The 17,365-nt window shown below is 35.3% G+C and overlaps 1 protein-coding gene across 1 annotated transcript in view; it reads left to right on the top strand.

Annotated features, from left to right (window-relative positions):
* The window catches only part of WDR70 (WD repeat domain 70), a 123,663-nt gene that overhangs the window by 73,552 nt on the left and 32,746 nt on the right, over nucleotides 1-17,365 (top strand). The window contains exon 11 of the mRNA XM_062513342.1: nucleotides 13,101-13,200. Coding sequence (XP_062369326.1) covers nucleotides 13,101-13,200 — 100 coding nt within the window. The remainder of the gene's footprint in view (nucleotides 1-13,100; nucleotides 13,201-17,365) is intronic.

Raw genomic sequence — 17,365 nt, 5'->3', positions numbered from 1 at the left:
CTTATTTGATATTTTTTTTTTTTTGCAAACTTTATTTTTCTGTTCATCATGGATTTTACAGCTGATGCTGCCAAGACAGAGTAATCAAAAATAGTAGTAAGATCTGAGACTTGCTGTAAATAGTTTCCTATTGGAAGGTCGTTTGAGAGGATTTATACCCATGTGTTAGGAAGATGAGGTTGTTGAGTCTTTGCGCAGTTACAGGATTCATTTTGCATGTGCTGACATGCAAATGACATGGCTGTCAGTAATTAATTCCTAAAATGTCTTATGTCTGTCCACTAGAAAATTTTACCATACATACGCCTTTTTAGCTGCAGTTTCTACCAGTTCACTGTCTGTTTTTGGCATCTTGTCCATCACAGCATTAGAGAATTACATTTATTTCACATAAGCTAAGTTTTAGTCATCTTTTTTTTCACCACAGAAGATTCACTTGTCTATTTGGATGATTTTTTCATTTATAGAACTTAATGTTTATATTGATATCTCCACAGCTTTAAAAATATTCCAGTGAAATGTCAATATTTAATAGAAACAGTTTACAGTGACTGTTCTTAAATTTGCTGAATATCACTACTACAGCTAAACAGCAGGGAAATCTTCCAATTTTCCCCAAGTATGTAACATGCTTCATGCTTTGAAGAGGGCAGTCTGGCTACATCTGGAAATTTCTTGTGTAAATACAAGATGAAGGATATCCAAATATACTATATTCCCCTTTCAAACTTAAGGTAAGTTTTCCATATCCATAATATTCCACCCTTTCATTCCACATATAGATGTGCCAGACCTCTGTTCCAGAAACTGGAAATCACACACAAGCTTGCCAGCAGCAAATATTAACAGATTCATATATTATTCCTTTTTGTATACGTCTGGGTTAGCCAGTACATCACTATCTGTACCCTGAAACCAGCCACAGTAAAGAATCTGACAATCATATGCTGAGATAAAATGTGCCCTGCTGTATTTCTAAGTGCATTTCTCTCTTATGTAATAAACAGTTTATAGTTAAGAACTATCTAAATGTTTGCACTATCTAATATAGTGATGAAAGGCAATTCTAAATCTTGAAGTCTGTCACACCCCAATGAAAATATGTTAAAGGATTTCACTTTGGATTCATGTATGGTTAAGGAAAAAGGCTTATCCCACAAGGATTATATTGGTTTACTATTTGGAAAACTAAGAGTAAGACTTACAGAAATAATTTCAAAATTACATTTGAGAAGAGTAGGCATTATAGCAACATGACTGGCTTTATTAATATTGTAGTGCTATTAGTATTAATAGAACATGAATAATGTTGCAGAAATAGAATGATGAAATAATGAAAAATATGGGAAAAAAATAGCCTTCTTGTGCTGGCTTTATACTTTAGAGCAAATTTTCCTTTTTTGCAGAGGCAAAAAGTGGAAAGTACAAAATCTACATTCTGACCTAACAAGAATTGAGCTCTAGGATGGTTTGGCTTTTCAGAGAAATGGCTTTTAGGTACTGTAGTATATGCATCGCTCAAGCAAGCTGAACACTTCAGTGGTCTAGAGTCTTATTGGGGTTGTAAATTATGAATAGACTGTTGTGCTTGATGTGTATATTAGGAAGCTAGTTTTGCCTCCAAATGTATCTCACTGTGCTTCATAGTAGGTCACTATTTCTTGAAGCATGTGAGATGAAGAGCAATTAAGAGTGCATTTCTATACAACTCTTGGCTATTAAGTTTACTTAGAGAAACCAAAGACTCCCACATTTTAAAATACTTAACAAAAGGAAAGCTGTTACAGCTTGAACAAGCGAGTTAAAACCAAAAAACTTAGGAAATGGCTTTTGAGCCATGGAACATACAGGTTTGCAGGAGATAAGTTATAGTGAGGTTACATACATTTAACTCAGGAAGTTTGATAAAGAACAAACTTTTCTCCACAGAGAGAACAATTGATTCATGGTTGCATCCATTAAAAGGTGCACTTCTGTAGGGATACGGTTTAAATAATTGGCCATAATACACTAGAGACCATACTCAATTCCTAAAGAATGTTAGTCTTTAACTGAACTGAACTGAAAATATAACTGAAATTTAACTGAAATTTAACTGAAAATATTTGAATGGCATTTCTAGAGAATTCATAATAAGCCAAACAAGTTATTTTTGTGTCTATTATTATCAATGAGACAACAAACTGCACAGCTAAAACATATCTTGGCATCAGGTACAGAACTAAACCAATCATATGAAATTAAAAATATTTGTAATAATAGCTTCAGTGAACAGGCTTTGTAAAAAAATGACAGCTTCAGTGAACAGGTTTCTTGCAACTCTTGGTGTAAATCTCATAATTAAAACCTGATTGAATATATGTGAGGCTTTCTTCATAAGTAAGCAAAACTTTTTCCAGCAAAATACTTCAAAATAAAAGTTTTTTTCATTATCTCCCTATTTCCTAAACTTTGTTTTCAGCAGATGTTAGTGCTAAACAGTTAGCAGAGAGGGTGGTGAAATAGGTGGAGCATTGTCCAGCTGTGTTTTATTTAATGTATGACTGCAGTGATACTACACAGACTGAAATCAGATACAACCGTGAAACAGCTGCTTTCCTTAAACCAAGTTCTAAATTTCTCACGAGATAGAGACCTAGACTTGGAGTTGGATACAACTACCTATGTGTTTCACACATTATATGTAAATACATATGCAATGTGTCCAAGTTTGTCCATAGTCTTACAATGATTTTCTAGTTCAATAGACTTTCTGAATGTGTATAATCATTTTAGGCAGTATTTTAAACAACATATTCTTAGATATTTCAACGTATGTAACTTTCATTAGATTAAGCAGTATATGGAGTTGTAAAGAAATTCCTTTATGGTTACTGTTTCATTTTGCCCCGTGTATATGTATTACTTTGAGATTTGGCTTGTGACTGTTTTGTGCTCAAAGCAGACACCCATAATGAGCACTAAATTTTATTTTATATTTAGTGCATTTTGTGAAATTTTTTGGATATTTGGATTTTTGTGAATTTTTTGGGATAGGATGGCTAAATTATGAAGTACTGTGCTAATTCATATATAAAGAAGGAGTTGCTCTAAAAACTCTTAATTCTTTGGGTAATCTTTTATTCTGTGTTGTTTTTATAGACACTAGGAGGTCCTGATGAATTTAGCTGCTGTGATCAGCATGTTCCCTGATATTAGAATATAAATGGCACTGCATCCTGGCTCCCTGGCCTGCTTTTTGTCCTCACCATTATGCAGTTCTGTGGTCTCCCCTGGAATGTCTGGGGTCTGAACAAACTTCATCCTGTTGAGGCCATCAGAGTACACTGTGTGGACCTTACAGGAGGACTGGCATATATTCAATGTCTCGAAAAGCCTGAGTGATTTTTCAGAAGTAGGGACACCTGTTGCAGTCAGCAGAAAGCATTGCATTGCTAACCATTGGCTTCATGTCACAAATGTGAAAATCCCTGCTTGATTTCAATATTTGATGTGTTGAAGTGTGTTGCCAAACTAGGTAGGAGTTGGCAGAGGTGTTGGGAGTGTTTTCTTTATTCCAGGCAGGTCAGTGTGTTTTCTTGGCTGTTGTGTTGAGGTGGGAGGGCAAGGTGGAGCTGCAGTAATGTGTGGTACTGTCTGCACGTATGAAACAAACTTCAGTTTTGACTTCCTTCCTAACTAAAGGTGGCTTTGTCAAAAAATGAATCCTTCAGTGTCAAGTTGGTAAGACCTTTACACAGCAGACAAAAACAAGGCAATGTGTAAACTTGGTTACTGTTTCCCACCCATGTTGTTTTTTTGTTTTTTTTTTCTAGTACAATTTTTTTGCATGATAATTTACGGTATTTCCACATGTGTTGCAGAAAAAAGGAGTAGTGGTTTTCTTTGGTTTGATTTTGATTTTCCTTTTTTTATTTGTGAGAAAATCACAGATGTGCTTGCAGATTGAAGGAATGTTCTATAATTGTTGTAATTGAAAGATGGTGTATTGAGTTCATTGCTGAAATACAGCTGTTAAAAAAGACAAACTGAGGCAAGATGTACCCCTAAATGTAAAGGGGGTTCCCATTATCAAGGAAACAGAGGGAAAGCACATTCAAGTAATGATACTGGCAGTGGGTTATTAGTTGGATCTATTACAGTATGTTTTACAATGTGTGACAGAAGGGAGATGAAAGGACATTGTGATGCATATAACAACATTTTTCTTACGATGAATGGTTAAAGGAGGTAGGATCTTCCAGGGAAATTGAGAAGATATGGTATCCATATATGAAAATTAGGAATAGCTTTCATCATGTTGAATTTGTATTGGCAGCTAAACATTCAGAGTGATGTCAAGGTGAACTAGGATGGTCAGCAGAGAGTCAGTGATGTACCTTTTTTTGGAAGGCAGTTAATGACATGAAAATATGGGCAGTCATGGTTGTGAACAAGGTATGTAAAAACATGCTGTAGAGTGAGAAGTTCAGTGACCAAGGGGTTTGAGTAGCAGTGAATAGCCAGAGAAACTGAAAGGTGATCATGTGCCAGAGGGAATAGTTAAGAAGGGAGTCAACATACAGATGGTATGCAGGAGATACAGGACTTTATACAACAGTGAAGAAGGGGAACAGAAAATAGACACTTTTTCTCCAAGGCTGGTGACAGTAAGGATGGAGTAGCATCTCATGTTGGATTTGTCAGGGATAATCTGATACTCAGGAGGGAATTTATGTAGCATTCTCAGATGGAATAAAGTGAGATTGACAAGGAATGAGGGTGGGGGAGAAAGCAGTATTAGATGGAAAGACAAGAGAGAGAGGAACATGGAGCTATCTGGAGAAAAGTGGGTAGTGCAGATAAGGTTTTGAGATACCTGAATTGCTGCTTGTGAAATTTGTATCTTCCTATGCTGTGAGAATGCCATTGCTGGTGGAGAAGAAATATGAAATTGCAACTAGTAGGCTAGAATGAGAAAATGAAAGGAATCTTTTTGTTGGATGGAAAAGAATTCTGAGGACGCTTGTGGTCAAAGGGAATTGCAGCAGAAAGTGCTACTACATAATGGAAATAGAAAAAGAAGAGGAAAGAGGGGTTTGAAGCAGATAACAAACATTAATGGCAGAGGAGAAGGCTGGTTGCAGAATGAAAAATTCTGTAGCATTGCTAAATCCTCAGTGCCGAATTTTGATGGAAATACTATAGACTGTTTGAAGGACTCTTGGATATCAATTTGGACATTTTTGTATTTCGATACCTTTACTAATCATCTTATTATTTATATTACATGAGACAGAAGGGATTGATTTAAGGATATTAATGCAAACAAAAAATATTTCCTCTCATAGTTAAAAGAGGAATTTGTTTTAATGTCTGTTAGAAAAGAAAGCTAATTTTAAAAGCAGCCCATGTTTGAAATTTTATCAGAAATTGCACTAAAGAATAGCAATCAGTTTTTTCTCCTAAAGGTATTACAAGCTTTTCCACTCTATCAAATGCTTAGATACTTGATTACTTCTCTAAAAGCTAACTTGGAACACTTTGTTCTGTTAGTGTAAACCGCTGTAAACAATTTTTTTCCTGTTTTGGTAGGTTTTTGCTTGCAAGTGTATGGGAGTTTTATTTGTTTCCTTATTTAGCTAGTTGAATATATAAAACTATTGGGAGAAAGAAGCAACATCAAAGAGGGAACCATGGAATTGAGATAAGAATATTGCTTTAAAAGAAAACTTAAGTTTATTTGAGAATGCTAATTTTATCACTGACATGAATGAGGAAAAATATCACTTACCGTTTTAACATTCTTCCATTCTTCTATCTTCATTGTTCCATCTGAATGAGTACAACCAAATCCATAGTTTTAAAAAATACATATTTTTAAGTAATATGCAGAGATATTATGGCATGATGGTTTACAGTGCATTTTTATCAAGAAAGAAAAATATCAAAGAATGTAGAAGAAAGACTAGCTTGCTATGTTACAAGAAGTTTAACGAAAATGCTTTCATTTCTTAGAGAAATGCACCCATCCTCTTAGAATATACATGTGCTAGCTACTATTTCTAGCAAGGAAATAGATTTATTATGCAACCATCTTTGAAAACTCAGTGCAAACTGCACCTTCTTTGTTTCAAGGATTACTGAACCAGAAATGTTAACTTTTGTAGATTTTGGTGTATTTTCAGTCATATTTCACTCTGTTTACACTGTGCCTCTGTTAGACCACAGAAGTGTTTTAAGCTCTGGGACACTGAAGAATATGAGAAATTATACTGAATATTAGGGAATAAGCTAAGCATAAGTCTGTCATAGTTGCATTTTGAAGACAACTTAGTAGCTTCTTAATAATCTTTTTCTGTTTATATTTTTGTTTATTGCCAGTAAGCCAAAAGCTACTTGTAAATTATATGAAACATGCAGTGTTGGCATAGATGAGTTTCATGAAATCTGTGGCCTTTCAGTGGAGTTCTAGTGCACCTTAGCTGAATCTTGAATAAGATTTTTGAATAAGATTCTTATTATAAGAATAATATTGATCACATTTGATTGTTTTCTGGAAGGCAAGGAAGCTTTCAACAGCTGGTCAAGTCTAAGACTGATTAATTTAATTTTGAGAGAGGCAAAAAGAGGAGTGGACATTTTTTGGGTTTACAAAATCCATATTTATGATAGTACAAAGGAGGAAAAATGTAAATTTGCTAGGATAAGATGAGATGGGTTAGATAAGTTATGAAAAGATACAGAAGAAAGTTTCTTTTACATACTTGTATGTTTTTTTCATGCAGTTTAAAAAATCCCCAAAGAAAGCCAACCGAATAGTTTCCAAAAGCTATTTTTATTAGTAATATTTATCATTTTTGTGGCCAAGATAGGTTATTTTCTCAAATGCAAAGTTTGACTGTGCAGCCAAACATTCAGCTGGGGTTTCATTTTCAAACCTTTAGGCAAATATTTAGCAATGCTGTTAAGAAGTCATCTTTCTAAAATGGTTTCCTGAAATATTTCTTGATGAATAAGCTTAAACAAGAAGAAATTGTTTCTGTGGTCAGCAATATTCTTAGAAATTGAATGTTCTTCCTGGTGAAGGAAGCATGGACAGATAGGAAGAACTTTCTCATCATTGTACAGTAGATCAGAGACATCTCAAGGACAGGCCAGCCTGTTTACTTCCTTGTTTTGCCTAAACCCATGTGTAGTCAAATGTATCTGGTGACTTTACTCATTACCTTCTGCATGAATGTTTTAGATCTTTTTTTAAAAGAAATCAAGCTTTTGTACCAATTGCAATTAACAAAACACTAAATAATATTTCATCTTGACTGGCTACAGCACTGTATGACTTTTCTTTTTGACTGCTCTTTTCCATAGTTTCCAAGCATTTTCCAACTAAGTATTTCACACTTGTGTTTTTATTTTCATTCACAATTGCATAATAAAGTACATGGTTCATTGAAGATTCCATAAATTTAAAAAATAGTTGTATACTATTTTTTTTAAAATCCTGTTTATGTAGGTTTTTCACTGCAATGTAGCTTCTCTAGAAGAACTAAGGAGTATTTGAAAAAAAAGGTCATTTATGGGTTCAGTAATTTCAAATAACTAGGTAAGCTTCTCAGTGAATGTGAGAGATTATTGAAGGGTTTTGAACTACTGCTGAGTGTGAGGGATAAAGAAATCGTGAAGACTTGTTACCCAGAAAAAAGGCCTTAGTTGCAACAGATGAGAATATAATGGATGCACAGGACAGTTAAATATAATTGTCAGTCAGATGCCCTGGTTATGGCAAGTAAGGTTAGGCTAGTGTATTCATGATTGATTAATTGGGATTGAGAGAAAAGGAGGAGTGTTTCAGGTCTGCTAATTGTATGTGTAGATGTCACTGAGTTAGAAAGTTAGAGAAGAGGAAATCCTGTAAGAGTGTAATCATGTAAACATTAAAACCTCAGATTTCACAAGTTAATCTTGTTTTGCATCAATGTGCTCATTACTGAAACAGCATCCATTTCTACACCACGGGAAGTGGTATTGAAGAGCTGTCACATAAATTGAAAGCCTGGGGATCATGTTTACAGAGACTTCAGGAAAGCATCTGATATACCCTGCAACTGCCTGCTCAGGAAAACATTGAGAAATTCCTGAATTCAGCTGACATATGTTGACCTGACAATTTTTAATTGATACATTAAACCCAGAAAGTGCACTTAGATTTCTTCTGTGAATAATAATTGCAAGCAAAGGAGATAGGCTTGCTTCAGTAGAGGTGGCTGAATGGGGGATGGGGAAGTAGACATTTGGGGAGTGTAACTCATGCCTTGGGAACCTATCTGTCTTGCCAGCTCTAAGATGTTGTCTGTCTCTGATGGGATCACTTTCAGCGAAGACCCAGACAGGTTTAGTCAGTTGTGATTAAAAAGGAGATTTCTGGTTTGTTTGTTTGTTTGTTTTCTTCTTGCAGCTTTGTAACTTATAGTTTTGTCACTTGGAGCCTGGCCTATGATCATACATCATCTTTGAAGGCCTTTACATCTGTTAAAAATTACAACTTTTGCAATTGAATATTGTCAGTGTGAGCTATTTTATTTTGCTCTAAGTATCTTAGGTGAGAAGACCCATTTAAAACTCAAGCAGCTGTACATGGCCTGGGACTTGCCCATCAAGCATCTCTGCTGAGCTAGTCCTGCCCTTCTACCTCATGTTTGAAACCAGCATAAATCTCAGTTGTGGTTGTGTGACTGGGTTTCACACTAATAAATAATATTTTGCTATACATCTGTAAAACAGAAAAAGATTGATACAGCCATCTTTGTAGGTCTCACTTTCCCCAAAGCCTGTCTTAATTTACTGTCTTTGCTTTAAAAGAAAGTCTAGAAGATGTTAGAAATAATAAGGAAGAAGAATGTCTTGGCTGGGACATTGATTGTTTTGTTAAAAGAAAATTGGGGTGCAGAATGTGAGAAGCATTATAATCTTGGGAAAGTGTTGGCTTACTGTGAAATATTTTAAAATATCCCAGAAACTATGTGGAAAGTTCAAAATTCCTTCAGTTAAACATATTGTGACTTTTGTCATGGATGTGGCTTGGATTTCTGGGGTGAACAAACTGAGTTGGTCTGTCTTTTTCCTAGAGTAAGTTTTATTGAGTGTTTTGGAGGAGGAGAGCAGTTATGGGACACAGAGCTGTAGCCATAAGGCTCTGTTGTAGGTCATTCTTTTGTGATACATTGTTCATGTGGCCACTGTCATCTTCAATTCCTGGATGGGTCCTCTTAAGTCCATACAGGTTTTTGTAGAAGGGATACTCATTGCTGATGCTCCTTAAGTCATGTACCTTTGCCCCCACCTCTTCCCATTCCATTCTCTGGTTTCCTTCTATCTTCTGGCTATTGTTCTCTCTGAGGACTGTGGTAATATTGCAAACTCCGACATTTATCTGTTATTTTTGGTTTTCCTATACATGCAACTGTGTCCTTTCTCACATGTGCTTCATGTTTTATGCTTGTCATCTCATTTTGCACACAAGTGTGGTCAGCTGTAATTGCTTAACAAAAATATACATGCTAATACAAAGCTTACATTGCTGGAGTTATTTGTTAGAAAGCCTTTAAACAAGTTGCAGAAGATAGTGGTTTACTGCAGAATTTGCTGAAGTAACTAAAACTTTAAAAAAATGTTAAGGACTAATGAACTTGTCAAATTTTGTATGGCACATGACTATTACTTCATAATAGCAGGCACCTCTGCAACCAAAGAAGGGTAATGAAGGAGATATGTAGATACACTTTGCCCTAATTGTTTTGACATCTTTATCTTATGTTTCAATGCTCTCCATTTCCCTTCTGGAATCAAAATTTTGAATTGCGTACATTGGTTCTGTTGTTTCATGTCTTTCCAGCTAGAAACGTTCTGATAACAATTTTTTTTGCTAATGATTTGTTAGCAAGATTAGACATCTGTTAAAAGTATTAAGAGGTCAGAGGCCAAAAACATTATTTTCTTTGAAAACTTCAATGAATGTTTGCCAGTATGTGTAAAAACTTCTTTTCAACCTTCAATCATTTTAGAGTATTTGATTTAGTATTGCAATTCAGGGTTATATTGCCTTGCAGAATAATATATGGAGGGCAAACTTGCAGAGCTCAAAGTTAGGAAAACAATCTTTTTTGCTAGTTAACTGAACAAATTTATTTTTAAAGACAAATAGAATTGCTGATGCAATCTTACTATCCCTTTCAGTCAAGTCTGGTTTTACATTAAATCCTAAAGCATTGAGGCTGGATAGAGTTGGGCAAAATTTGCTCTTTTATGTTCATTTTGTCATTAAGGGGTAAATTATTCAGTCTGACATCTATATGTTGCTGTTTTCCTTTCTCTATGGGACAGTTGAAAAAAGGGCAGAGATTGGTCAGAGTATAAGTACTTCATTGAGAAGGCTGTATAGTGCATGATGAGGAATCAAAAAGTCATTTGGGTTGGAAAAGACCCTTAAGAGCATTGAGGCCCACTATTTACACCCTTAACTCTGCTGAGCCCACCTCTATACCATGTTCCCAAGTGCCATATCAGCACATCTTGTAAATGCATCAAGGCATGGTGACACAACCACTTCCCTGGGAAGTCTGTTCCAATGCTTGACCCCTCTTTCAGTGAAGAAATTTTTCCTAATATGCAGTCTAAACCTATCCTGGCACAACTTGGGGGCAATCTAAGATGAGTTGTTTAATTCGTGAAAGGTACGGAATCGGTATTATTAATGGATTCACAAATAAATGCTAAATAAAATCAATATCTTTGACCACAGGAAAATAACACAAACTCTGAGCCGTTATATGAATTTCTATCTATCTGTAGGTGTTTAGGGTTTTCATTTAAAAGTAAAAGTAAAACATAAAAGAAAAGGCATTTGTTGGACCCCAGATCTCCTTCTGTGTTTTAATTTGTATCCAACACAAAACAAGTGGAAAGAATTTTAGACTGAGGATGAAATGAAAGCAAAAACCCTCTCACAATAAGTTGAACAGCCGAGTGAAGAAATGGTGTTTTAATGTATGTATGTCATTGTGACATTGCCTGGAGGGATGGGAGTGTTGTGGAGCCCAAATGAAGTTTTTCCAATTTGTTTAAATTAGCTTAATATTGTAATGTAATCTTTCTGGCATTTTTTTGAAGTGTGAATATTAACCATTTATAATGTTTTTGAAAGTGCCCATGGTATTTCTTAGACAAAAAATACATCATTTTAATTGCTTGTTAATGTTTAACAAATAGTACAGAAAATTTATTTCCTGATAGCCAATTTACATTTTATTCTTTACACATTCCCCCAAACTTGGAAAACTTCATGCAATTGGATGCACAAAATATGTTTTTTAGTATTAATAAACACTCCCGCCAAAGACAAACAGTTGTAAACTGCAGTCTGTTCACAGACTTCAGGGCATGTGTAATTGGCTGGAAGTGACAGTAATTTCGAAACAATTACTATGGCTAAGTGTAGGCCATTGCATTCTGTGTTCAAGTACTGTAAAAAGCATGATGTTGGTATTTGAAATCCCCCTTTGTTTGTTAAGAGTTGTTTGTGGAGGAAATGTCTCATGTGACTCCTCCCAATGATTGACTAAATCTGTACATCAAAATTGCAGTATTTATTAATCTCATTGCACAAAGATTTTCTAGTTTTTGAACCAAATTTAGAAAATCTATTCTTAAGAATAAGCAAGTGCCTCTTACTTACAAATTAGCCCAGTAAAAGAGCCTTAGTAAGGTGCATAGTCAAAAATTAGAAAATAAATTAACTGAGCATTCCTGTGCAAGCTTAAATCAGTCAGTGTGATTGCATTTCATGATCATATTATCCTCTTTTATTCTGTAGAACTGTGTCTCTTTTAATGCATAGTTTGAATAGAAATCACTGAGCAGCTGCTCATTGTTTTGTCTTCTTACTGTTCAGGGTAGTATTCTAGGTCAGATTTTGGTGGTGTTTAAACCCCCTCTGAAAAGATATGCATATATGCATGTATTTGTTTTGTTTGTCACTACCATAAATAAAAGACTTCAAGCTCCCTAATCTGCCATCTTCTCCTCTGTGTTTTAGTCCTCATTTTACAGAGGGGAAAATGCGATACAGTTGCACTGGAAACCTTTAATTCTTTAGTGCTTAATTTTACAACTGTTATGAATTAGTTTTCTTTTATGAAAAGAGGGCAAATGAGAGGCATGGTTACCTAGGAATTAGGAATCAACCTGTCTCATATTCCTTTGTCTCTTTATGTCTTTTCCTTTTTTCCTTTCCTGTCCACTTTCCTTTCCCTGTTTCCACTTCCTGTCTTGGAATCTTAGCTGAGACGTTCGTTTTTGGTTGGGAAGTGGGAAAGCTTGATTTGACAAGAGAATTTAAATTTAAGTTGAGGTTCCTTCCCTCTAAATATAATTTTTAGGTATTTTACTAAATAAGGACTTAAATAAAAAATGATCTTCATACAAGAACAAAATGTGAACTTGAAGGTGATTTCAACCTTTCTTTAGGATTATCAGCAAAATAGAAATAATTAATATGATACATATATCGTTCCCGTACTTGGATTTTAGCGTACCTAAATGGAACACAAACCTCACAATACCTGAATTTTGTTCTATTATGTAATCCATGAGTTCTGTCAAGAATTGAATTTTGCAAAAGTAAATTATTTTCAGTCCTTTCCAAAGTATGTATATTGTATTTTAGTAGTTTTAGAAATTAAAGCCTGCTTAGGGGAGTGTTGAGAACTGTCTTGGAATGTATTTTTATCTTAACCAGGCATAACTACCTTTGTTCAATACTAGTGGGAGTTTTCCAAGAGCACTGATGCTATGTAAATCTGTACTGTATAATTAAACCTATGAAGAATTCAAATTTTGCATTCACGCTCTTGTTATGAAAGCATATTCTGAAACAAATACAACATTTCTAAAAGTCTGTTTGAAATACTTAGCTACTGTACCTCCTAAAAATACAAGGGTATCTGTTTAGAATAAGGAATAGCAGCAGAGCACAGAAAATGCTATGAAGTAATGTTTGTCCCATTTGTAATTTGATTTGTAATTGTGATTTATTTTGTAATGTTTGTTTCTTTGGTGAACAGGTACATACAAAGTTCCACTGCAGGCAAGCCCATGCTTCAGGCACTGACACTTCATGTTTGACATTTTCCTATGATGGTACTGTCCTTGCCAGCCGAGGAGGTAGGTGACTGAAAGAACCCTATGTTGAATGTAAGATGGTTTTAATGAAATGAAATGGTTCATTAAGCAAACCATATAAATCACATAATTGTTAGATGCAATTGTTTATGGTGGAGGTAAGGTACTGAAATCAGATACTAGCGCTTCAAACATAAAGTGTTTCACAATGTATTACTTTTATTTGATACACTATGTTCCTGAAAGAACATTTTACTGCCTTTAAGAAATATTTTAAGATAACTTTTCTTAAAAGTTCTTACACATTTTCTGATCTTGTTTAGCATAATAATTATAATGTGATAATACACTGAAAGGAAATCTTTAGTTTAATTAAAAATAAAAAAGTCCAGTTCTGTTGCTTAGTTCTGCCGTGGAAGATTACTGCCTTTCAATAACACTGTCTCTCTTATGGAGGTATTAATTCCTCATACAACTTCCTTAGGCAATGTAATTTTCTATCCTAATTGGAATTTTTGTCTAATCTGTATTAAAAACTTCGAAGGTTGATGACTGGAAGTGACTTTCCAAGACATACTTAAATAGCAAAAGAATTTGGAATGTCCACAGGACTGAAAAAAGGCTTGTGTTGTAAACTTCGGATAAAACTTTTATGAGTTGTGGATAAGAGAACAAGACTTGAGAAGGCAAAGATGTATTTGAGGACTCATTCACTTCATTATTGGGTAGGATGGTGTCTGTTGAAGACAAATTTTCATGCAGAGATTTGTCTGCCCAGTATTTTGCAGGCAGGTGCAAGCATAGAAGCTGAGCTGTCTGGATTGAAAACAGCTGTAACCAGAAGCTCTGTGTATGCATTACCATTGCCCCAAGGCCAAATAAACAGGCCCAGGGAGAAGCAGTATACATTAATGTCGTCTAACGCTGTCCGTAACATATGTTTAGGACATCTGGTCAGTTTGGTACACAGACAGAACAAGATTACATAGACAAAATACCAGAATATAGGTATTCATAGATGAAGAAAATTCTGAAGCAGTGGATCTGTTTCCTAGCCAAGTAGCTTGTATTTTCTTTGTGTCCTCCCTGTGCCCCTGTCCCTGAAGAGTGTAGAGTATCTGACCAATGCACGTTGGTACAGTGAAATGCAGCTGATATTGGGTGCTTTCTCACTGATTCCTTGTATGACTTGCCACATTTTAAAGATTCCAAATGTTGTTTCCCAAAACACATATTTAAGAGTAGGGACTTCGTAGTTTTATCCTCGAATGCCCTGGGCATATGGACACTAATGGCACTTGTACTGTTTCATAACTGCTGTTCAGGGTCCTTGGTCCAGAGTTCTGCTGCCACTCTACCCACCATGAATGGGTTATAAGTGGTAGGGTAAAAGCTCTCAAGCTTTTTTGTCCTTACTGAACCAGACTCTTATTATGTGAGGACCTTCTCTTGCTTGGAAAGTATGTGAACTGTGTGTCTTTCCATTCTGCACTAAGTGAAATGCTGCATCTGTCGGCCAGTGATTGCCCCCCAAAAATTCACACAAACATACTTCAGGAAATTTAGGGATAAATCTTGGTGTGCTTCTAAATATAACAGCAAACAAGGCTAATACTTAGTGGTGGGTATTTGCTACTGCTGTCTTGAAAACTCTGTTTATGTAAATTCTCTTTTGTTTCACATTTATGAATGTAGATCACATAAATGACCTTTTCTTATTTTTACTGCATGTGGCATTTTTACTTGCCTGCTCTTCCTCATCTGTCTCCCGTTTTTGTCTCATGTTAAACAGACTTTCATTTACTCAGGTTTTATCTACCACATTCTGCTCCAAGTTATATAAAATGTTGATTGATTGTTTGCAGAATGTAAGACTGCACAGAAATTTGGCCACTCATTGTGGATAAAAGTGCTACCTTTGTCTAGCATATTAAAAGAAAAGAACTGAGCTCTGCGTGTACTGTGCTCGAAAGTAGGGAGGATTCATACCTTATTTTGACTTGTTTGGTTAGTGCTTTAATATGAGTACTGCTTTGGATCTGTACCAACAAAAGCAGATGTGGATCCAGAATTTGTAGATTAACATACCTGCCAAGTGCTGAGGATCAAAGAGAGGATAGTTGTTTGGGGCATGAGAACTTTCGTTGAAAGCCTGATAGACTTTCCTGCATCTGATGTAGATTCTGTGTTGGATATGAGAAGATGAGGCACAGCTCAGCTGCAGGCACAAGGGAAAATGAAAATCTAAGGAGCTGCTTATGAAAGTTCCCAGTCCTATTCTTGTTGGATATTAGGTAGTAACTTGACAGAAACTTAAGAAAGTGATATTTCTGCGTGCTTGAAACCATGAGGGATAGTATTTGGGGAACGTTTTCTTTGTTTATCAGGGGAGAGATAAGAATTAGGATTGTACTTGAGGTCTTACTGTAAACAATTTAAAAATCTTTTTTTTGACTCCTGATTTTTTTGTGGTCTTTTTTTTCTTTTTACTTGTATTTCTTTCTTCATTTTGAAATTGGTTTAAAAGATAGAAACATGTACGCTCAAGCGTTATGTAGCAGCATGTATAGTGACTGTTTTGTGTAGTGTAATAACATACTGCTCTCTTCATAGTAAATTCAGACATTGGCATTTCAAAAATCAGATAGGTTTTTGTCAAGTAATATTTCTCAGAAACTGAACACTGGTGTTCATTCTAACCATGCCAGAAATACATCTACTAGTTTTTATAGGAATAGTCAGCTATTTGAAACACTTGGAGCTGAAATGGCTTTATGAAAATCTACTAGTATCCTTCTAGCTGTATGTTCATATGTTCATTCCATATGTTTAGAAAGGATGATTAAGTATTTGATCAGGCTGGTATGGATGCAGGCGGTGCTGAGAAGTGTTCCAAAAGTAGGTACAGATTCCTCAATTTGTGACTTCCCTCATGAGATCTTTGGCTTTGGTCCCAACCTTTGATGCCTGCAAAGGTTGCTTTGTAGTTGTTGCAGCCCCTCCTGCAGAGCCAGTAGAGAATGCAGAAGCCTGTACCTTGTTCTGTAAGATGTCTGTCACATATGTAGTATAAGCCTTCACAGAAAGGGTCAGAGTTGATAAACATATTCTGGTAAGCTTGTTATGTTATGTGTTTCCTAAGCTGTAACTTTTTAAAATTCCCATTTCCTATGTTTCTTGCTTCCCTCATTGATCTCTGTGAACAAGTTCTGTCACTGAGCTTTGCTTTCAGTGCAGGATCCCCTCTTTTTAGATTGTTGCTGACTATAGGCTTTGTGAATACCTGGCAGCACTTTTGCTTCTTTTGGGCCTATTTGCATTCATGTGCTTGTCTTTCTGGTCAGTATCTTCTGAAAAAAAAGAGAAAAAATTCAGATAAAATCTTTGTAGTATTAGTGCTTTGGCCTTATTTTGACTGAAGGGCATTTACAAAATACCTATCTTTGCTCACCAAAGATTATTTTTCTAGGACCTAATTGTTCCCTCTTGATAAATTCAGTGCTCAATACTACTGGCATAGCAGCGTCTTGACCTGATTGTGTCAGTCTTGAGTCTGTTTATCGGTATCCTTCTTATTAAAATGGCAAAAAAAAAGAGTTTGAAATGCTACTAAAAAGGCTATAAAAGCTTTAAAATAATCCTGCCAGACTTTGGAGAAGTCTGCCACCAAGAAAAAATACTGAATGATCTGAGTAAACTATTTTGAATATTCATACTGAATTGCATAACTTCTGTTTATATGCTTTCGTTTAAGGATAACTATTTTTCTTAATGTGTAAAGTAATTAAAAACAGATCACTACTGCTGCAGCTCTGTTGAAGAACCATCCTAAGCATCGATAGAAGGATCCTACTGGAAAAAATCCTTGGTGCTGAGGAAAATTAATATTCTGTGATTTTAGTGTTTTCAACTCAAAACACAGATTATATTTAGGAACCAATTTGCATTTGCACACTGGTAATTTTAATTAGGAAAAGTGAATTGGAGCAAATTCTTAATAATGGTAAAGTTTCACAGCATTAGCAAGTCAAGTCATTCAACTAGCATTTTTCCCTCGCGAAATACTTATTTTTCTATTTCTAAACTATTTCAGTTTTAGACAACGTTGACTTGAAATCAGCTATAATTTGAGTCCTACTAGAGTCTTCTAAATTTTTTAACAAGTCCATTACATTTTCTTGCTAGCAAAGGAGCTATAGCTACATGT

The sequence above is a fragment of the Cinclus cinclus genome, chromosome Z, assembly GCF_963662255.1.
Source record: "Cinclus cinclus chromosome Z, bCinCin1.1, whole genome shotgun sequence".
NCBI lineage: Eukaryota > Metazoa > Chordata > Aves > Passeriformes > Cinclidae > Cinclus > Cinclus cinclus.
Note: the sequence above shows the minus strand (reverse complement) of the source record. Positions and strands in the feature narration are given on the sequence as shown.